The sequence below is a fragment of the Hypanus sabinus genome, chromosome 23 (genome assembly GCF_030144855.1).
Source record: "Hypanus sabinus isolate sHypSab1 chromosome 23, sHypSab1.hap1, whole genome shotgun sequence".
Taxonomy (NCBI): domain Eukaryota; kingdom Metazoa; phylum Chordata; class Chondrichthyes; order Myliobatiformes; family Dasyatidae; genus Hypanus; species Hypanus sabinus.
Window position 1 is genome coordinate 30,762,355 of NC_082728.1, and position 23,378 is coordinate 30,785,732.

General features: G+C 39.8%; 1 protein-coding gene across 1 annotated transcript in view; it reads right to left on the bottom strand.

Moving 5' to 3' along the window:
* Positions 1–23,378, bottom strand: part of LOC132380092 (alpha-1,6-mannosylglycoprotein 6-beta-N-acetylglucosaminyltransferase B-like) — a 919,103-nt gene that overhangs the window by 394,689 nt on the left and 501,036 nt on the right. The window contains exon 6 of the mRNA XM_059948641.1: positions 1,384–1,548. Coding sequence (XP_059804624.1) covers positions 1,384–1,548 — 165 coding nt within the window. The remainder of the gene's footprint in view (positions 1–1,383; positions 1,549–23,378) is intronic.

Below are 23,378 nucleotides of genomic sequence, written 5' to 3' on the forward strand. Positions count from 1 at the left end.
TGCAAATAGGCTGTCAAAATCAGGAGCATAATAGCAAGTAAATTACAAAGCAGAAATCTAATTTGTAGATTCAGATGATAGCACACAACAGCAAATTCTTCAGTATTTATATTGAGCTTCTGACCCCAGAGAATAGATTGTCACCCAAAGTTTTCACATAGTTTCATGTGCTTATTTGCAATGCGTAGCAGTGAATTTTGATTAAGTATATTTCTTATTACTGATTATCTTTGTGTTATTTCATTGTGGTTCAGGACAAAGGGTATTATTAACCTCATGATATGGAAAGTGATTTGACTGGCAGTATTTCATGGTTTCAGTTATACAGTACATATGCAGATAGCTTCACTATCAGAAGCATATAATGTGTGATTATTATCTCCTAACAATAAGCCTGGAAGGCTGACTCAGTCACGTCAATGACAATCTCAACAACATTGGATTCATCATCTGCTAACTCAAAGTCACCTCTGCAGATGCAATGCAGCAGGTAGAGACCTTAATTTAGAAATATTGAAACTTTAACTTGTAACAGCTTCAAAGTGGAATGGGATCAAACATATATGTTTTTCAGATGCCTAGATTCTGAATATTGAGCTCAGCTACACTCAGTGGCCATTTTATTTGGTCCGCATGACACTTGCTCATTAATGCAAATATCTAATCACCCAATTATGTAGCAGAAAATCAATGCATAAAAGCATGGAGGTATAGTCAAGAGGTTCAGTTGTTGTTCAGAACAAACATCTGAATGGGAAATAATGTGATCAGGAGACTTGGACAGTGGAATGATTGTAGGTGCCAGACGGGGTGGTTTGAGTATCTTAAAAACTGTTGATCTCCTGGGATTTTCACACACAACAGTCTCTAGAGTTTACAGAGAATGGTGTGGAAATCAGAAAGAAATCTAATGATCTTTAGTTCTGTGGGGAAAAACGCCCTGTAAATGAGAGATGTCAGAGGAGAATGGCCAGACTGGTTCAAGCAGACAGGAAGCAACAATAACTCTAACAACCACATGTTATAACAGTGGTGTGCGAAGAGCATCTCTGAACACACAAAACATTGAACCCTGAAGTGAATGGGCTACAGAATCAGAAGACCAAGAATATATTCACAGTGGGAACTTCACTAGGTAGAAGAGGCAGCTAATAAAATGGCCACTGAGTGTATGTTTGAGTAAGAAAAATCAAGTTAACCAGGTTCTGTTAGAATAAAATCATTAACAATTAATAGGAAACATTTACAATAAACTGTTTGTTTAGACAATTCAGATAAAAAAAACATAAAAGAGTTAAACGGCTCTGATATTTCAATGATCTTTGAATGCTCCTTTTGTTCTTAATACACTGATTATTCTTTAATATTAAAGCATCAGCATACCTGGACTTTTGTTTCTGTTCTGGTAGGGACAGCTGTTCGATTCTTCCATGGTAAAGGAGGACAGAACCACTCTCTTTCACTGAGGTATTCAAGGAAAGAGCAGTCTGTGCCATCTACACCATAATACGCATAGCAAGGGTCCGAGGTCCACCTGGCTCTCATCCACTTTATTAATCCACACAATGAAAGAAAGCAGAGATTGAAAAAAGATCCATTATTCTCAATTGTAATCTTCTGACGTTCTTGCATATTTTTATAGAATTGTACACAATTTTTAACAGTCTTTCAACCATGAATCTCATGGATTGTGCACAACATAACACTCAAAAACAAAGCAGCAAGGGGCCTTTCCATTCTTCATGCTTGTATCACAATTCAATGGCATCAATATTGTTCTTTAATTTCATTGCAACGTGCCAGCATTAAACCTGTATCTATTGATTTCACAAATATCCAAAAACTCAATTATTCTCTTATTTTGAATAGACCCAATGACTGAGCCTCCACAGCTTTCTTGGGCAGAGATTACCTCAGAGTCACCATGCTCTGGGTGAAGAAATTTCTTCCCACTCCAGTCTTGGGTGGTAATTTTGAGACCATGACTCTCTGGCTAAAGATATTCCTCCTCTTCTATGTGCTAAAGGAATGTGCTTGTATTCTCTGGCTATACCCTCTGGTCCTAGACTCCCCCATGATAGAAAACATTCTCTCCACATCCTCTCTATCCAGTCCTTTCAATATTTAATAGGTTTCTATGAGATCCCCTATCATTCTTCTAAATTCCAGTGAGTACAGGCCCAGAGCCATCAAAAATCATTTCAGGATGTATATTGCATATATTTCTCTGACATTAAATTGGACCTTTGAACCTTTGAAATACTCCTTATACATTAACCCTTTCATTCCCGGGATAATTCTCGTTTATCTCTTCTGAACCCTCTCCCAGGCCAGCGCATCCTTTATTAGATAAGCTCAAATAAGGCCCAAAACTGCTCACAGTAGCAGTGAAGTCTTGAATCATATGCATATTACAAGGATGGAGGTACCTGCACTCTAGAATTGCCTTTAGGGAGGAAAATCCCCATGGCTTCCCTATTGTTTGTGGAAGGCCAGAGAATAAACTGCAGAAGTCCTTGTAGAGATATTTACTTCATCATTAGCCACTGACAGAGCTCCAAATGTCTGGAAGGTGGCTAATGTTCCATTGCTGAAGAAGGGTCCAAGAACAGGACAGCAAACTACACACTGCTGATACAGACTCCAGTTGTTGAGAAGTTACAGGGGGGCATTCAGAAGGACAGGATCTACCATCACTTGGATGCTGTGGACCTGATTAGCAATAGACAGCATGGTTTTGTTTGTGCTAGGTCACATCTGTTGAATATTTTGAAGTTTTTTGAAGAAGTATCTAAGAGGATATATGAAGGCAGGGCAGTGGAAGATGTCTGTTTGGACTTTAGTAAAGTATTTAACAAGATCCCACATTGCAGGGTGATCTGGAAGGTTAGGGATTAACATGGGATTGAAGGGGAGCTCATAAAGTTGACTCAGAATTGGCTTGATGATGGGAAGCAGAGGGTGGTTGTTTTTTTATAATTTTTTTTAAATTGAATTTTCAAATAGGTTACAGAAGGAAAAAAATTATTAAAAAAATTATCAACCTTTCCCCCCTCCCCTTAACCCCTCCACCCTAACATATCCCTATAAAAAGAGAAAAAAAAAAGAAAGAAAGAATGCCTTGAAGATCCCCACATGCTCCATGGAGTTCATAATAGCTTTAGCATATATATTTATTTCTTTCCCCAGATAACCAATAATTTTATCTTCAGAGCACCTATATATTTAATCCTATCTTTTGTAAATAACGGCACCAAATTTTCAGAAATATTTCATATTTATCTCTTAAATTATAAGTAATTTTTTCAAGTAGAATGCAGCAAAAAATTTCATTCTTCCAACGATCTATACTTAAGTATGAATCTGATTTCCAAGTAACTGCAATAGCCTTTTTGGCTACTGCCAATGCAATTTTTATGAATCCTTTCTGATATTTATTCAGTTTGGATTTCGGTTTTATCCTTTCAATATCACCTAGTAACAGAGGGTGGTTGTTGAAGATCAATTCTCTGACTGGAGTCCTGTGCCAATGGGGTGCGCCAGGGATCAGCGTTGGGACCTCTGCTAGTGACTACTTACAGAAATAATTTAGATATGAATGTATATGCCACAATTAGCAAATTTGCTGATGATACTAACAGCAAGCCTGGTTGATAGTAAAACAGGCTACAATGAAATGCAAAGAAATCTGGATCATTTTGGTAAATAGGCAGAGGAATGGCAAATGGATTTTAATTCAGATAAGCATTTCGGACAGGCAAACCAGGGTAGGACTTATACAATGAATGCAGGTCTCTAATGTATGGTCTGGCACAGAAAGAACAGAAAGTGCACTGTTTGCTGAAAGCAGCCATGTAAACAGATAGAGTAATAAAGAGGGTGCTTAGCATGCTGGCTTTCATCAATCAGGGCATCGAGTTTAGGAGGAGGAACATAATGTTTCAGTTATGTAAGTCATTCGTGAAGCCACATTTGGAGTTCAGTGTACAACTTTGGTCAACATTGTCAAACTAGAAGAGGTAGAGAAGAGATTTATGAGGATGTTGCTTGGACTAGAGGAGCTGAGTTATAGGGAGAGGTTAGCCACACTGGATCTTTATTCCCAGGCGAGCAGGAGAATGAGTGGTGACCTCAGAGAGATTTATAAATTCATGAGGGGTATGGATAAGGTGGACAGTCACAGCCTTTCCTCCAGGGTTGGGGGAGTCCAAAACTACAGGGCATTGATACAAGATAAGAGGGGAGAGATTTAAAAGAAGTCTGAGAAGTAACTTGTTTATACAGAAGGAAGCAAATAACCTGGAATGAGCTGCCAGAAGAAGTGGGTAAAGCAAGTAAAACTGCAACATTTAAGAGGCATTTGGATGGGTGCATGCGGGGAATAGCTTGGAACATTATGGGCCATATGTGGGCAACTGCAACTAGCAGGGAGGATGTTGTGGTCATCATGAAGCAGTAGGGATAGAAGGGCCAGTTTCTGGGCTGTATTACTCAATGGCTCGATAACTCAAAAGACCATGTCATGTTCTGTAACATTTTATATGAGATAGCCTCTCATTCTTTGGAGCCCAAGAGAGTATAAGTCTTGCATGCTAAATCTCTCCTCAATTTCCCATTCTAGGAATCAACCAGTGAACCCTTGATATACTCCCTTTATCACAGACATATTCTTCTTAAAATGAGGAGACCAGGCTTGCACAAAACATTCTAAGTGCAGTTGTTCCAGGGCCCAGAATAAGATATCTTCACTCATTTACTCAAATAATTTTTCACTGAAGTACTTAATTAATAGTAGTGCTCCAATATATTTCATCGTACTGTAAAGTCATAGTTAAGTATATGAATCATTTTTAAAGTTGTGCCTATGAACTTCTATATTTGATTTCTATTCACAAGAAAACTGAAAAATTACTCCTTGCAAATGGAGCTTTAAATTTGATACTCATTATAAATGGACTAATGGCATATTAAGTTTTAGAATCTCTTGTACATTGAGAACCAAAATGTGCCTCCTGTCACACTTAACAGGCATCAGTTAGAGATTTGCCTGCAGAACTGCCTTTGCATCTGCTACCTGGCTAAGAAGACACATATTTTGGTACATTCCTTTATGTGTTAAAATGAAGACCTGGATCAATGTGAGGCAGAAGATAAAGTTAATAAATCAAAAGTGAAACTTCAACTTCAGGGCACAATCTGTCCAATAATCCAAATCACAGTCATCAAGGTTTCACTAATTCACTGGAAACCATTACTTATTTTAACTAGAAACTAACCACTTCAGCAATTTATGATTAATTTGCCAGTCATAGTTTGAGGCATCTGTGTGGACTCATCATAAGCTAAGTATAATCTAAAATAAACAGGAAAGTAACTGCAAAAAGTGAATATGTAAGTAGCACCTTGAAAACATCATCGTTGAAAACACTGCAGTCTGCCATTGTGGTACTTAAAGAGACATTACCAGCACAGATTTTAGTTGGATATAGAAACACGGTCTGCCACTCTATTTTGGCAATTCTTTAACAATAATTAATTCAATCATCAGCTCAACCTTAAAGGAAGTAAGTAATCATTAAAACAATTAACCATGATACTTCACACCACTAGATCCATCTTCAAATTCATATTGCTAACATTAAGAATACATCTTATAGTGAAATGAGAAATGCTGGAAAAACTATACTGAATCTATTAATGCTAGCTTGTTTGAGATTTAAAGAAATAATCAAATTCAAAATGTTAATGAGACAGCATCTGTTGTAAAATAGCTACCTCAGGAAGCTATTGATTTTGGAAGAATATCTATATACTTAGTACAATGGGAATTGCATGCAGATCACCCACTGGCACAGCACATAATTCAGGTAGAGGATCAGCGGCTGAATGTTATTGATAGATAACATTGTGCAAGATATCAATACTCTATCCCAGGCACATTTACTTCAATTTACTGCGAAGAAATGCTCAGAAAGCAAAAGCTTAATAGAAAGATAAAAACAAGCTGTGCTGTCTCAAACAGCAGCATTTGCAATCTCAGTTACAGTGTTATTACCCATCAAAGTCAATGTGGCTTTCAGTATTTAGGATTCTCATTTCTTTCTGGCTAATTCTTGGAATATCTGCAGTTTTAGTCAGCCCAGTGTTCATACACACTTTGAGAAAAGTGACTGATGTTTTATGCTGAGCCTTTATAACATTCACCACTGAACAATAGCCGCTTGAAAGAGCTTCACAATTCCATTCCACTGCTAGTGTCCCATAAGTAATATGGGTGACTGATTGTAACCTTGCAGCTGCCAAGACCCAATCCATAATGCCCTGGACTCTGTTAACTGAAACTGCACTCCTGAATGTCTAGCTAATTTTTTACCACCACAGTAGAATCAAGCATGTCAATGCACTTGCCATGAGGAATTGATCCTACAAGCTTTATCTTAAGAGAAAGTAGAGTCCAAAGATGGTTTATCTTCTTAATCTCCAGGGATTATTCCCTTTGCACCAGATATGAAAAGCAGCCTAACAAACATATAACAAGGAACTTGTGGCTTCTTATATCAATATCATTACTGAGATTCTTATTGACACTGCAAAACAGGACTTGAAGTGGAAAGTGTCTGTGAATGGCTTCAAGTACGATCAATCAGAATTTGTAGGGACATCCTCTTGTGCTGTGTTCTGCATAATCTTGCCTTGGAATCCAATAGAGCAGAGCTTTTCTAAAGCAGGGTTCACAACCGGCTTGCTTATCACTGTGTTACTTTAGATGTTTGAAGGGATCCAAATTTCAGTTCACAGCTAATTTCAAAGGTCGATCCCATTTAACAGGCTGACTCACCATGTGGCACAAAGACCACACATCTCTGATTAGAAATGGCAAAATCAAGAGATGTACATTGAGAATAAAGTTATCATTACATAGCTAACGACAGAATGACATTTCAATGCTGAATCTAACTGCACAAAATGATTTATTGTATGTAGAAAATGCAATGAAAAACATTTATTTATTTACTTATTTAGAGACTCAATGTAGAATAGGCCCTTCCCACCCTTTGAGCTGCAATACCAGCGACCCCCTAATTTAACCCTAGGCTAACTATGGTACAATTTGCATGACCAATTAACCAACTAACCAGTGTGTCTTTGGGCTGTGGGAGGAAACCAGAGCACCTGGAGGAAACCCCCATGTTTCAAGAGGATGATTTATCAACTCCTCACAGAAGATGCTGGGGTTGAACTCTAAACTATGACACCCTGAGCTGTAATAGTGTCTCACTTACCACTATGCTACCATGGACGTCTGTGAGCATTTAAACCTGCTGAGCTTGATACTACTTTAGTAAACTAATGTGGATATTTTAAATTTACTGTTGCTGTCATAAATTAATACATGCAAATGGAGATGAATTATTACACATTAGATTAATTTGATCAAAAATGGACAAAATTAAATCATATAGCTTTATATCTGATAGGCAAATACTTCTTGCATACATTTTGTTCTTAGATTGAAAAAAACTTGAAATGGTTTTGTTCCATAATGGAAAAGTTACCACTTGTAAATCAAAATATTAGATTTACTCTGAATTCATTCAGCACCAGTTGGTAAAGTAAAATGCAAAACAGGTCCAACAAAATAAGAAAGAAGATACATCAATTTCAGAAAGAGAATTCAAGAGAAAAAGAATTGGAATTAGAAACTCAAATGTTGAAAAACAAAAATTAATTCTAAATTCACTACAAGTACATGAAAAGCCAGATTGGCTAATTCACTCGATGCCAAGTTCAAAGTTCAATGTCAATTTATTCTCAAAGTATATATACGTCACTGTTTACAACCCTGAGATTCATTTTCTTGTCAGCATAATCAATCCATAATAGAATAATAACCATTACAGAATCAATGAAAGACCACACCAACTTGAACATTCACCCAATGTACAAAAGACAACAAACTGTGCAAGTACATAAAGAAGAAAATAATAATAATAAATAAATAAGCAATAAGATGAGCATAAGATGAGGAGTCCTTGAAAATGAGTCCATAGGATGTGGGAACATTTCGAATATGGGGCAAGTGAAATTGAATGAAGTTATCCCCTCTAATTCAAGATTTTGATGGTTGAGGGGTAATAATTGCACCTGAAAATGGTGGTGTGCATCCTGAGGCTCCTGTACCTTCTTATTGATGGCAGCAGTGACAAAAGATCATGAGCTGGGTGGTAGGTGTCCCTGATGATGGCTACTGCTTCCTTGCAAAACCGCTCTGGGTAGATGTGCTCAATGGTTGGGAGGGCTTTAGCCATGATGGACTGGGCCTTACCAGTACCTTTTAAAAAAGATTTTCCATTCAACGGCATTGATGTTTCATACTAGTCTGTGATGCAGCCAGTCAATATATCCTCTATCACACATCCACAGAAGTCTGTCAAAGTTTTAGATGTCATACCGAATTTTTGTAAACTTCTAAAGAAGTAAGGGCACTGCTGTGCTTTCTTCATAATTGCAGTTACATGCTGGGCCAAGGCCAGATCCTCCAAAATGATAACACCAAGGAATTTGAATTTGCTGACCCTCACAACCTCTATTCTTCAGATGAGGACAGGCTCATAAGCCTCCAGTTTTCTTCTCCTGAAGTTAGTAATCATTTCCTTGGTCTTACTGACATTGAGTAAGGGGTTGTTGCTGTGGCACCACTCAGCTAGATTTTCAATCTCCCTTCTTTAAGCTGATTCATCACCACCATTGATTTGCCCTATGACAGTGACATCATCAGTAAGTGAGAAAACATTCAGATGCAGGCATCAACTAGACCAATCCTGTACTGCGAAATGTGCCAGGCTGCACAGCAATATATGATATTTTATGTCATAATTGAATTAGAACAATTGGAGAGTCAGAGGAAAATTGAAGTAACTTAGAAGTTGGTTTTATGTATACTCTTAATTAGTGATTAGGCTAGTGTAGTAACAAGTTGAAATATAATACTAATTCATTTATGCATTAGGGATCAAAAGTTTTGCTCCCTCAAGATATCAGCACATTTGAAACTTTGCCATCTGTCAAGGACATGGCAAAATGCCAGGGTGAGCAAAATTTGAACCAGAGGATTTTTATTTGAACCAGATTTACTGAAAGCTTCAACTTGTCCTTTTCAGGTCCAAACTCAGGGAGATTTCAACCACACACTTCAAGAGTTTTAATCTACATCGTAACATTTTCCACCTCTCAATGTGAAGCCACTGGAGGAGAATTTACTTGGATCAGTAGACCAAGTAAAGGATGGCTCGTTCCTTCTGAGCACCCACCATTAACACCATCAATATGATTAATCCCTTTTGTATTTCAAAATTTAACGTCAGTAAATGAGTCAGGAAAGACAACTTGTTTATTCCATGAAGCATGGTAAACTGTTGTATAATTAATATTTGTGGTGTAAAGTGCAATGCATTTCACATGAATTATGACAACCATGGTAAATTTAAGGACTTTTAAAATATTAATTGATAAGACTCTGCCTGTGCTTAACCCATACACTGAAATCTTGATTACTGGCTTTGTAAGTTTTCATCATTCCAAAACACCTGGAAGTGATTCCTCATTCAATCTTCCATAGACTTGAGGACGATAAAATTTTGGTCCCTGTTTCCAAATAGCACTAGACTACACACTCACAATCTTCATGCTTACTGAGCTAAATTAGATTACAATTATGCAAGACCCAATTTTTAAATTTTCAACCTTACTCTCAGAACCCATGATCTTGTACCTAATCTCCTCCAGTCCTTTTGCCCCTGGGACATTGGTACTTTTCCAACTTTTGCTTCTTTATCATCTTCAAATTTTATCACTCTCTCATTGTTCTTGTGCTTTTATCCAGAAAGCTCTTAAGCCCTGGATCTTAGTCACCTCTTCCCACCTTCAAAATATTCCTTAAAACATTCTTCCTTTACTATTTTACCTTGTGTTGCTTGATATTAAAATTAGTTTGATACTGCTATTGTGAAGCTCTTGGTTATCTTTAAAACACTGTAGTTTTAAAGTTGTTGTTGCTTAAAAGATATGATAGATTTTAATATCAATGAAAGGAACAGGCTTGACAGATTAAAGAATTCTTTCTCTCTCTTGACTCCTCATTGCATATTATGCTCTGGGGATCACTTTGAATTTTATCCATTATCCTTACCTCAAATATCCATATTATATACAATTATAGATATTCTACTTTTAGTACAATTTACTAGGTTAAGAATTCAAATAGAGAACAGTATGGGAATGGGATCTGATCCCTGGGCCACAAACCTTTAATCATAGCTCCCCATTTAGAACTATTAATATTAACAATAATCACTTTGCATTTAAATCAGAAATTCCATTTCTATCACTTAAATTCAACTTAATGGAAGAAGACTTCAGAAATAGCATTCTACATTCACTGTGCATTCAGCATATATAGAAGACACATTTCTAAATCTGCCCTTACATACACTAAATACATTTTATTTTTTAAATGTTTGTCAATCATACACAATAGCTATAGATTTGCAGCCAGTGATGAGCTTATTATTCTGTCATTAGTCTAGTCTCCATTATAATGAGGCACTTTCTAGTAACAGTTCCATCCAGACTTCACCAAGACATTCTGCCATGCAGAATCAACCAAAATTTATGAAAATCAAAACTATTAAAAAATCAAATCTTTTAAAACATACTAAAGCACAAAGTTAATTCAGTAATGTTAAAAAAATTAAAACTTGCCTCTGTCCATAGCACCTCACAGTGCATTAACTCATTAAAGAATTCGACTCTGTTCCACATCCCATTTGGCACAGATTTTCACAGCTAGTTCAAAGTATAAGTTCAGATAATTGGCACTTTTTTTGACTTAGCATTGCAGTTAAAAAACTCCAACAGACAGCCGACAGCAACTTTAGGATTTCAGTGTTCATCATGTATACAGCTCTTGGAAAAACTGTTGCCAGTTGCCTGGGGAATGGCTGACATCTCCCAGAATGTTTCTCACAATTGGTGGGTTTGCAGTGTTGATTCCTATGCACAAGTTTGCTTTGCAGTAGAATAAAAAGAAAATTGCAGTATAAGAAGGGAGAAATGGAACTGCTTTCCAATGAGCCAGTATGTATCTAAAGGTCAGCGTAATTTTTTTTATATGTTGCTGTAAATATTGAATATTAGATGAATACAACTGAAGAAGATACTTTGACAGTTGGGGTCTGTAGTGAGTCATCTGCAGAGGTCATAAAGGTGAGGAAACTGCATCAGGAACACTAAAAATATAAATCAGGATGAAATATCTGGAAGTGATAAGCAGTCATCAATGAAAATTGAATCTAAGGTAGAAGAAGTAGTTTTCAAAGGCAAGTTGCTTATAAGTTTGGGATTTGTATGGGGCAGTTAATGTTCACATGACAGCTGCACCATTGCAAGAATCTACTGAATATAAACAGGTGAGCAACTCCGTATATGGAGTTGAGGCAAGGCCTTTCAATGAAGTCAGTTTAAGTGGGCGAGACTGTGTCTTGGAAAAGCATGACAATCAATTTTCTGTTGCTCAAGTTTGTAAAAGGACCAAGTCAAGCTCAGATTGGGCAGGATCCTCAAGGGAGGATTGTGAAATGAAAGGAATTCAGGACTTCTGAAGATCCAATAGGTGATGTAACATTAATCCTTGATTTGCATAAAACAGACTAAATGCTGGAGCAGGTTGGGCAGTGTCTTTAAAAAGGAATAAAGAGATGACGTTTGAGCTGAGACCCTGAGAATAAGAAGGTGGGAGGAAGTGCAGGACTACAAGGTGGAAGGTGATAGGTGAGGTCAGGTGAAGGGTAAGGTAGGTGAGTGGGAAAGGGAGGTGATGGAAAAAATGTAAAGAGCTGAAAAAGAAGGAATCTGATAAGAGAGGACAGTGGACCATTGGAAAATGGGAAGGAGGAGGGGCACCAGAGGGAGGTGATAGGCAGGTGAGGAGGAGGTGGGGTAAGAGAGGAGCCAGAAAGGGGAATGAGAAAAAGAAAGAAATGATAGGGGGAGAAATTATCAGAATGTAGAGAAAGCGATGTTCATGTGTCAGGCTGGAGACTACCAGGAGGAGTATGAGATGTTGCTCCTCCAATCTGAGAGTGGTCTTATTGTGGTAGTAGAGGAGGCCATGGATCAACATGTCAGAGTGGTAATGGAGATTGGAATTTAAATGGTTGGCTATCAGGAAATCTTGCTTGTTGCAAATGGAGGAAAGATGCTCAACAAAGTGATCCCCCAATCTACATCGGATCTTGTTGGTGTAGAGGGGGCTACACTGGGAGCACCACATACAGTAGGTGACCCCAACAGCCTCACAGCTGAAGTGCTGCCTCATCTGGAAGGTCTGATTATTGCCCTAAATGGTTTACTAAATTGATGTACTTATGTCGGCTCAATAAGATGGTGCCAATGTGTACCAAGCAAGGTTTAAAATAGTTATGGTTGAAGCATGACAACCAATCCACAGAGTGCAATTCAGAAACAATGATCTCAAAGAAGAAGAAATAGATATGATATGGTCTGGTAGTAGGTGGTTGCCTCTCTGACTGGAGGCCTGCGACTATTGGGTGCTGTAGGGATTGGTGCTGGGTCCATTGTTGTTTGACATCTACAGCAACAATCTGGAAAAATGGGCTGAAAATGGCAGATGGTGTTTAATGCTGGCAAGTGTGAGTTGTTGCACTTTGGGATGACAAACCAGGATAGGACTTACACAGTAACTGGTAAGGCAGTGAAAAGTGAAATGTTTAAGGGGAACACGAAGAGTAATTTCTTCACTCAGAGCGTGGTGAGAGAATAGAATGAGCTGCAAGTGGAAGTGGTGGATATGGGTTTGATTTCAACATTTAAGAGAAATTTGGATGGGAGGGGTAGGGAGGGTTATGGTCCAGGTGCAGGGTGATGGGGCTAAGTAGATAAATAGATCAGCAAGGACAAGATGGGGTGATGGGAGTGTTTCTCTGCTGCAGTTTCTGTGACTCTATCCATGGGTAGTCAAGATAGAAGAAACAATGTAGAAATATATTGCTGTGTCAGTTAATGGATATATGTTCAATTTTGAACGGTGTTCACAATTCACTTTTAGATAACATGTGCAACACTATGTATTATAATCGTATGGGATCATGATAATAATTATAGCACAAGTTGATAACGTAATTAGTTATTTGTGAAGTACTTGGAGAAGAAATCCATTGGGATTATCAATGCAGGAAGTAGAAATCGTTGAGATGTCTAGTTAATTGCATAGGTAAGAAACAATGTGTTGATCTATATTTTGTTCTTTGTAATAATGTTGCATAATTTGATATATGAAACTCACTGTTAGTGACATGAATTTTACCTTTTTTTTTCAAAAAAGCAAGAGCTCTCTATTTTGTCTGGAATGGAGGGCTTTAGTGACCAGGAGAAATGGGATAAATTGTGGTTATATGTACCATGGTATATGTGCTGTCTGTTACAAAATGTGCCATGTAATACAATCTTTGCTACAGTGAAGTACAAGGCAAGACTGTTAGTTGAATAAGACTATAAGACCAGAAGATGTAGGAGCAGTATTGGGCCATTGGCCCTATCAAGTCTGCATTGCCATTTCATCATCACAGAACCAATTTTCCTCTCAGCCCCAATCTCCTGCCTCTCCACCATATCCCTTCGTGCCCTGACCAATGAAGAATTTATCAACCTCTGCCTTAAAATATGTATAAAGACTTGAACTTCACAGCTGTCTGTGGCAAAGAATATCACAGATTCACCACCCTCTGGCTAAAGAAATTCCTCCTCATCTCCATTCTAAAAGGACGCCTCTCTATTCTGAGGCTGTATCCTCTGATCTTAGACCGTCCCTCCAAACGAAACATCCTCTTACATATACTCTACCAAGGCCTTTCACCGTTCTATAGGTTTCAAAGGGATCACCACTCATTCTTCTGAATTCCAGCAAACACAGACCGTGAGCCATTAAACGCTTTTCATATAACAAGCCAATCAATTTTGAAATCATTTTTATGAACTCCTTTGTACACTCTCCTGTTTCCACAAAATGCTTACAATACCCCAAGTGAGGCCTCACTTACATCCTTGCTTTTATATTCTAGTCCTCTTGAAATGAATGCTAACATTTCATTTGCCTTTCTCACCACAGACAACCTGCCAATTAACCTTTAGGGAATCCTGCACAAGGATTCACAAGTCCCTTTATGCCTCTGTAATTTGTATTTTTCTCCATTTAGAAAACAGTCAACCTTCTTATTTCTTTATCTAAAGTGCATGACCATACACCTCCTGACACTGTATTCCATTTCTTTGCCCATCCTCCTAATCTGTATACATCCTTCTGTAGTCTCTCTACTTCCTCAAAACTACCTCCCTCTTGAGCTATCATCATATTGTCTGCAAACTTTGTCACAAAGCCATCAATTCCATCATCCAAATTGTCGACATATAACGTAAAGAGAATCGGTCCCTACACAGACTATACATGCCAGAATCTTTCCTGAAATACCATGGGCTCATAGCTTGTTAAACAGCCTCATCTTGATAGATCTCTTCAGCCACCTCTTTCAGAACTTTGGGGTGTACACCATCTGGCCTAAGTGGCTTATCTACCTTCAAACCTTCTAGTTTCCCAAGAACATTCTCCCTAGTTATGGTGACCCCTGACACCTGGAACTTTCAGTATACTGCTACTATCTTCCACTGTGAAGACTGATACAAAACACTTACCCAGTTTGCCTGCTGTTTCCTTGTCACCCATTACTTCTTTTCCAGTATCCTGTGTCCAGCACCTTGGGTGGAACTAACCTCTCTATATGTCTTATCATTCACCCCTTCAGCATCCCAAATGATCCAGAGTTCATCCAGTTCCAGCTCCAGCTCCTTAACGTAGATTGTTAGAAGCTGCAGCTGGATGCACTTCTCACAGCTGTAGTCATTAGGGACAAGGGACACTGGAGGTCTTCCTGTCTTCCCACATCCCTGCAAGATGAGCATTTCACTGTCCTGCCTGTCATCCCTACTGTCCTAGCTGAGAAGATATAAAGAAGAGAATGCCTTTTATCCTCAGAAAGTGAACCTGATTTAAGTCCCCTCCTTCCCAAAATTCCGATGTCCGGATTGGCCGTTGGTCAAAACTCTATTGGTTTGGACAGAGAGTCATAAAGAGAGAAATAGAGTCATGGAAAAGTACAGCACAGCAACTGGTCCTTCAGCCCATCTAGTCTATGCCAAAACCATTTAAACAACCTACTCCCATTGAACTCTGTTCCAACTCTGTTGGAACTTGGGTGACTACACTTGATTAATCTTTGAGAATCAAATAGCATTTGTGTGATAAATTCAATAGAAAATGAAATGATTCTTGCAAGATAGACAGACTCTGTGTAATTTTGGAAGCAGAGAATGGCATCTGTTGCTTTCCATCATTCTACACGTTCTTATTTTTTCCTCTGCCTCATTTCATCTTCTGATTCAGCAACATTTACATTCCATTTTGTCTGATAAGTTATTTACAATACCAATGCTCAAAGAAATACGTAATTATTAATGCTAATATTTCTAAAGAGTTGAATCAATCTCCTAATTGATGTTAGTACAGTGCTAGTACAAATAAGGAGAACAACAATTTTAAAATCTAAAATATATAATTAAAAATAACGCTAACAGTTTTTGCAGGATCAATTTGATTTTCAGTTCTATAAATTAATGGATCATGTTTATCCTTTGATTATTTGCATCATTTTTCTCTTCAGAACTTGTGGTAAAATCCCTTGAAAATTCCTTTATTGCAAGGCTATGCTTCTACACGTAGTTGCCAATTTATTTGGTACAGGAGGTTCCTAATAAAGCGGTCACTGAGTGTATGTTTGGGGTATTCTGCTGCTGTAGCCCATCCACTTCAAAGTTGAATGTGTTGTGCATTCAGAGATGTTATTCTGCACACCACTGTTGTAACGTGTGGCCATTTGAGTTACTGTTGTCTTCCTGTCGGCTTGAACCAGTCTGGCCATTCTCCTCTGTCTTCTCTCATTAACACAGCGTTTTCCCCCACTGAACTGCCACTCACTGGGTTTATTTTGTTTATCGCACCATCCTCTATAAATTCTAGGTTCTGTTGTGTATGAAAATCTCAGGAGATCTACAGTTTCTGAAATACTCAAAGCACGCTGTCTGACATCCTTCCATGGTCAAATCCACTTTGATGGCATTTCTTCCCCATTCTGACGTTTGGTCTGAACAACCACTGAACCTCTCGCTACCTTTATGCATTGAGTTGCTGTCACATCGACTGGTTAGATATTTGCATTAATGATCAAGTGAACGGGTGGACCTGTAAGTTTTCACAAATAAAACGACTTATGACATTTTATGTTTAAGAAAAAAAACGTACAACTCATTTATTGAACTTCAAAAAACTGCACAGTAGAAACCCTTTACATAATTACATCATCACTTCAGATCAGCCTCTTAAAGCGCAACTCCAACTAAGTGTTGGTGGTTGTGAATTATACATGTTTCCACCAATTACGTTACTCTACACAGGTCCCCCTAGAATTCACTAAAACTGACATTGTGAACCTGTCTGGAGCACAGAGGAGCTGCCCAGCTTAGGGACTATGTTCATTGGGTGGAGTAACATCAGAGGCCTCTGACTCATCCAGAGGTGTGTTGACATGCTCAGGGTCATGTTGTGATGGCAGGGGCATCGCAGTGGAGTACCCCAAATCTTGGTGGGCTGGTTTATGATGATCTACTGAAATATGTTCAGGTTTACCCCTCTTATCCATGATAAGAGTCTTTTCTCCCTATTTGCAAAATGCAGAATTGGCCATCACACAGGGGCCAAGTGGGTTGTTGGTGTGCATCATGGCAGACAAAAACAAATGAGGCAGAATGTAGGCTAACAGGAACCCAAGAGTGCTGTATGTCATGATGTGAGGTAGATGTTGCATCTGTGCAACTACATATCAAATTAGTAAAAGTACACATGCAGGAGATGGCTTTAACTGGTGCATTCACACGAGGGAGAGGGAGAGGGAGAGGGAGAGGGAGAGGGAGAGGGAGAGGGAGAGGGAGAGGGAGAGGGAGAGGGAGAGGGAGAGGGAGAGGGAGAGGGAGAGGGAGAGGGAGAGGGAGAGGGAGAGGGAGAGGGAGAGGGAGAGGGAGAGGGAGAGGGAGAGGGAGAGGGAGAGGGAGAGGGAGAGGGAGAGGGAGAGGGAGAGGGAGAGGGAGAGGGAGAGGGAGGAGAGGGAGGAGAGGGAGGAGAGGGAGAGGGATGTTCTAAAATAAATAGATCCATGCATTACAGTAGGAATAGGTGAAGGGAATTGAAATTACTGAGAAGCATGGAAGACTGCTGAGAGGCCAAGAAGGTAGTAGTCATGGCATCAGGAAAGAAATCTATTGTCACTCATAATGGCTGCTCGTATACCAACTCAGCCAACAACTCAGTCAGCAGGTCATACCAACACTTATTGGTTAGGGAAGCCCTCAGAGTAGCTTCTTAAGGAGCAGTGAAACTGCTCACATTGGACTTTGGACTGCAGCTGATATGCCATGGTGCGATGTAACCTAACACTGAGGTTCTGGACCATTGCAGCCCAGAGATCTGATATGAATTGGGGGCCGTGGTCAGAGGGCATATGAGATGAGGTGCCAAACCAAACAACCGGCTAATGAACACTCAAGACTGGTCTGCAGGCATTGTCATTGTGAGAGGGACAACCTCTGGCCACTTGGTGGTATGGTTCACCATATTGTAAGAGGAAGCCATAGTAAGAGGACCGACTAGGTCCACATTGACATGTTAAAACCACCTCTCAGGGATCTCAAAAGATGCTAATGGCACCTGGATATGATGGTTGATTCTTACCCACTGCCACTCTACATAGGCTGTCATCCAATCATGCACGTCCTTCCTAATGCTGTGCCACACAAACTTTAGTGCAACAAGTTCCTGAGAGGCCTTCTGGCCTGGATGCAAGAGGCCACATATGGAGTTTAAAACTGTCTGTTTCCAGTTCCTGGGCACAATGGGGCAGCGATGACCGGTTGAGATGTCACACAGGAGAGAAGCCCCAGTTTTCCTAAACTTAATGTCAGTCAGCCAGAGGGGCTTTGACTGCTATTCGGTAAGCCTGGACCTCTGGGTCACATGCTTGGTTGGCTGCCATGCCAGTATAGTCAACTTGTACGTGTGTGGCTTCAAAGGTTGGCGGTGACAGACAAATGGCCATGGCATTATTTTTCCCCTTGATATATTGTATATCAGATGTGAGCTCTGATATGTAGGCCAGTTGGCATTGCTGCTGTGCAGACCAAGGTTTGGATATTTTGGCCTTTTCATGCATGAGGGTTTGTGGTCAATTAACACTGTGGAATGGTAACCGTCTAGAAGAAAACTGAAATGGCGGCGAACCAGCTGGAGACTGAGAAGCTCACGGCCAGACGTGCTGTGCTTCCTTCTTAGGGGACGGAGCTGCCAGTTGCAGAAGGCGAGTGGCTGCCACACATCTCTGACCAACTGGTTGAGCAGAGAAACCACAGCACAGTCTAAAGCATCAGCTGTAATGGATATGGGTGTGTTGGGGAGCAGGTATGCCATTAGAGTCATATTGGAAAGAGCTCATTTAGTATCATCAAATGTCCTGGTCATGTCCGCTGACCAGTCAAGCACTTGATTAGGGGAATTGCTGTTAAGTGCACTATATGGGGGAAGCCTAAGTCCAGAAGCTTGTGGAATGAAGTAGTAATAGAAATTCACCATGCTTAAAAACTCCTGTAGGTTTGTAATAGTGTGGGGAAGAGGGAAATCCATAATAGCCGCTATTTCCGATGGGAGGGGTTTCACACCTTCTGTGGAGATGCAAGGGCCAAGAAAGTCAATGGTTATCAACCCAAAGTAGCATTTAGCAGGGTAAATAATCAACCCATGTGCGCAGGTGAGATTTGTGTTCAGATTTGGATGCACTAGTGACAAGTATGCTGTGTATGTAAGCAAAAAGAAGATCAAATTATTTCAATACAGAATCCGTCTGCCTTTGGAAAGTCTGTGCTGCATTTTTCAACCCAAACAAAATGTACAGAAACTCAAAGGGGCCAAATGGGGCTATCACAGCCATTTTGGGAATGTCCTCAAAGCACACAGGCACCTGATGGTAGGCCTTAACTAGAATGACTTTGGGAAATATTAACTTTCTGGCTAAAAGCACCGAAAAGTCTGGAATGTGTGGGATCAGGTAATGATTAGAGTTAGTGCCCAATGTTCCTTCTAATTTGAAATGAAGAGTGTGCACAAAAATTTGTGTGTTGTGCATTTTTTTTTGCCCAGTGACAACAACATCTGTGCACTGAATTTTATATATAGAGGTATTCATTTTAACAGATAGCAAAATATTGTCAATAAGGACTTTGATCTCCTCTGGGTTTGATTGTTTGAACTTTTTCATCGCAACAATACACACAGGTAACACTGGTTTCTGTATTGTACATAAATATTTCTCATAGCTGCACCTTCCAGACCTCATGAGCTTTTGTTTCATTCAGCCATTTCCCTTTATATGATCTAGCAATTTTTTTACACTTCTTTGCTTTTGCTTCTTTGGAATTCGACATAGTGAATCAAAAATTTCTTCAAAAGAAACAGTATATATAAGCCAGTTCTAACACCTGCAGACAAATCAACACAAACTCCACGCTGTCAACACTGTCCGCATTAGAATCTGGAAAAGGAAATTTGATTGTTTACAGTAGTGAAATATACTTAACATGCCATTGAGGTAGAGGGTGACAACCTTCCGGGCACACTCTAAATTCCTTTGTACGCTAGTAGCAAAAGAGTTGGTAGCCTTGCTAAGGTGTCGGTAATCGCCACATGGGCAGCAACCGCCATTGGACTTAGGGATCATATGGAGGTGACAAAGCCCAGAGACTATTCGATCGGCATACAATGCTAAGTCTTTCTACATTGGCAAACACAACCTTCATGATCGCCAGCTTTTCTGGGTCCAGACTATGCACGCAGGCATGGACTGGCAAGCCAGTCATGGCAATGTGGTGCTCGACCCCCATGTTTTGTGACTGTGGTGGGGAACGTGGGCTTGGCGAGTTTTTGGACTTTGCCCAGCTGTTGAGTAAACACACATGCGGTAGTGGACCTGACAGGGTCATTGTGGCAAACTTACTGGGGGAGCAGGTTAACGATCCAAAGTCCTTGACATCCACAAGCCAGCAATAGTCTTTGGGCACACAGGAAATCTGCATTGAGCTGAGGTCTAGCCGGTTTATCCAGGTCAAAGTCCCATGTGTAACGTCATCCACTGAAGCAGAGCATCACCTGTCGTGTCCCGGAAACCTGGATTTTGCTACCGTTGGCGGCCTTCAGCAAGATTTTGTCGCTGCTTGCCTTCTTATCAATAGGCAATGCTGGCGGCACACTCACTTGAGCACCCGCGTCATGCAGGCAGCATTGCCCTGAAAGGGTGTCCATAGTGAACAGTAGATGATGAACCCTGACAGCTGGACCTCATGGTATTTACAGACCTCTCCGTCCCGGTGAGCTGGCACTGTAGAAGCTGCAAGTTGGCACTTCCTGGCATTGATACCAAAGTGAGTGTGTTAGAACAGGCCCAGCATCATCTGTTTTGCAGATGTGGGTGTCCTTATGTTGAAAGCATTGCATACCAGGCTTACTGATATAGAGAAAAGAGGAGGTATGTTGCATCATTGCCTAGTTCAGAGTAGACTATCAGTCATTTTAGCAAGCTCTCTATATTCCCTCATGTGTGCATTAGCACGGGCTATGCAAACTTGATCAGGCATTTGCTCCATGAGGAGTTTTTTAAAAATAAAACAGGGATGGTGATTCTCTCAGAGGGACAGCATGTGGACAATTAGAACTGACAACTTGGGCATCGCCTAGGCTAGGCAAGGAGAACTGTTTGGTGCGTTCAAACTCTGATAGTCCAAAAGTCTGTAAAAGGTGAGTTTTCCGCAATCAGTATTTATCGTGTTCAGGTGAGTGTTCTAGTAGACTCACCACTCTCGCATCTGTGGAGTTTCCGAGTGACTCTACCACATTGTAGAATTTGGTGTTGTCAGCGGAGGTTTCTCACAGTGCAATTTGGACTTCGGCTTGTACAAACCAAGTGACGGCATTTTGCTCCCAAAACTCCAGCAGTTTCAAATGACTGTGTTGGCCAACATGTTCAATAACTCTAACATCGTCCTAGAGCATTAGGGTCATCGATGAAGTTTTTCACAAATAACACGACATGAGGTGCTTTATGTTCAAGAAAAAAAACTGTACTGAACTTTAAACACTGAACACAAAGCATTGTAAAAGCCCTGTATGTAATTATATCATCACATCAGACCAGTCTCTTAAAGTGAAACCCCAAATCAATGTCGGTGGTTGTGAACTATGTACATTTCCACCAATTACATTACCCTATGTGCCTAATAAAGAGACCAATAATTGTATATTTTCCAAATATCCTTGCTCAAAGGCTGCACAACTGACTTAAAAATATCACATAACTTTTTGAACCAGAATCAGGTTTAATATCACTGGCATATGTTGTGAAATTTTTTAATTAAGCAGCAGCAGTACAATACACGATAAGATAGTAAAATAATATGCATAACTTTCCATTATTTTATTTGAAATTCTGTACTAAAGTATCAAAAGAGATCTTGTCTTTACTGTTAGTGCATGCCTTTAACAGTGCTGGATGAATATGCACAATCTTATTGATCTTAAAATCAATAGGTTCAGTAATCAAAGTAAGTGTATGTTCATTTACATTAACAGGAGATTGATGAGAAGAGAATTGTCAATGCATCAGACTGCTCCATTACAATTTCTGGCATGTCCTTACTTAAAAGCAAACCCACCAGAGTTAATAGCATATTGGCATACAGGAAGGAGGCCTCTACAATGACTCCATGAAGTATCACAGCATCAAGGAAGCCTCCTCCTGATTTCCATCTAATATCTTTTTCCAGCAGATGAAACCACACTTTTCCATTCTCAACTGCATTTAAATGATGCACTGAATATAGCAAAGGCAGAGAATGCAACCTGGATTAGGGACTTCAAATGTCCATTGCCAGGAATAACCAAGCATCATTACGGACCAAATTGACTGGGCCATGAAGGACATACACTAGCTGTCATACATACTAGATGTGTGGCAGGCAGTGCATGAACTGACACGAAAAATACATCTACCTATCCTCACATTTGCCACTCTACCTGAGTGATCGCTTACAATCCCTATGGATTTAGATTGAGATTTCACAGTGAGGATGGTTTTTTCTGTGTTGTGGAGCACTACAATCATACAGAATGAGGTAGGCTTAGAAGAGATCTGACAGCACAGTTTTGGCATTTGTTAGGCACTCTGGACCAACTAAAGGCAGAAGAAATACACACACCACCAAGTGTTATCTCATGGCCTATTCCTTACTCTTTCATTATTACCAAACTGGGGGATTAACCCAAGTTCATTGAGAGCAGAATGTCATTCCAGGGCTGGCATCAGTATACCTAAAGATGAATAGATGGCTAGTTAATGAAGCTACCTGCAAGCTCAGTGGCAAAAACAGCACCAACAGATCAGGTTAGAACTCTAAAGCTGGATGATGGTGGATTGCTGGCAACCAATATAGCAAGAGGGTTCCAGGAATATCCTCATTCTTTAAGTTGCCAGAGCAAAGTATGAGTACTAAAGGAAAGATTGAAGCATTTGTGACCAAATTCAGCCAGAAATACCGAATTCATTACTTCTTTGTGGAATCTTGGCTTCTTCCTGAGGTCCTGACCATCACGGAAGTTGGTCTTCAATCAATACAATTCACTACTTGTGATTTGCAAGAAGCATCTTAGAACACCTGATTCAGAAGGACAATGGGAGCAAGGTTCCTAGATGTAATAAATGAAACCTGTCTCTAGAGATGCAGCTCATTAGCCCCTCATTAACAGCCTCCGAACTCGGCGGTGAGAAAACTATCTTTTCCAGACTCCGTACACCTAGGGTTGATTTGACTTGGGTTTTACCAAAACCAGGAAGTTGGGATATCTTGCACACCCAAACCCTGATCTGTGTCAATACTGTATAAATACTGGCCCCAAGCAAATGCCTGTCAGCAAGAAATAACAGATCGTACAGTGCATACAATTATAAAGAAAGCATGTTTATAAATGTTTACCTATTAAAAAACATTATTAAAGAAGAAAGATGAAAGAATAAACAAAAGGGCCCATTATAATTAAAACAGTCAAATGTGCACAGCTTGGAGCTCAAATCTTCCAAAAGTTGATGTGTCTGATGTACTCA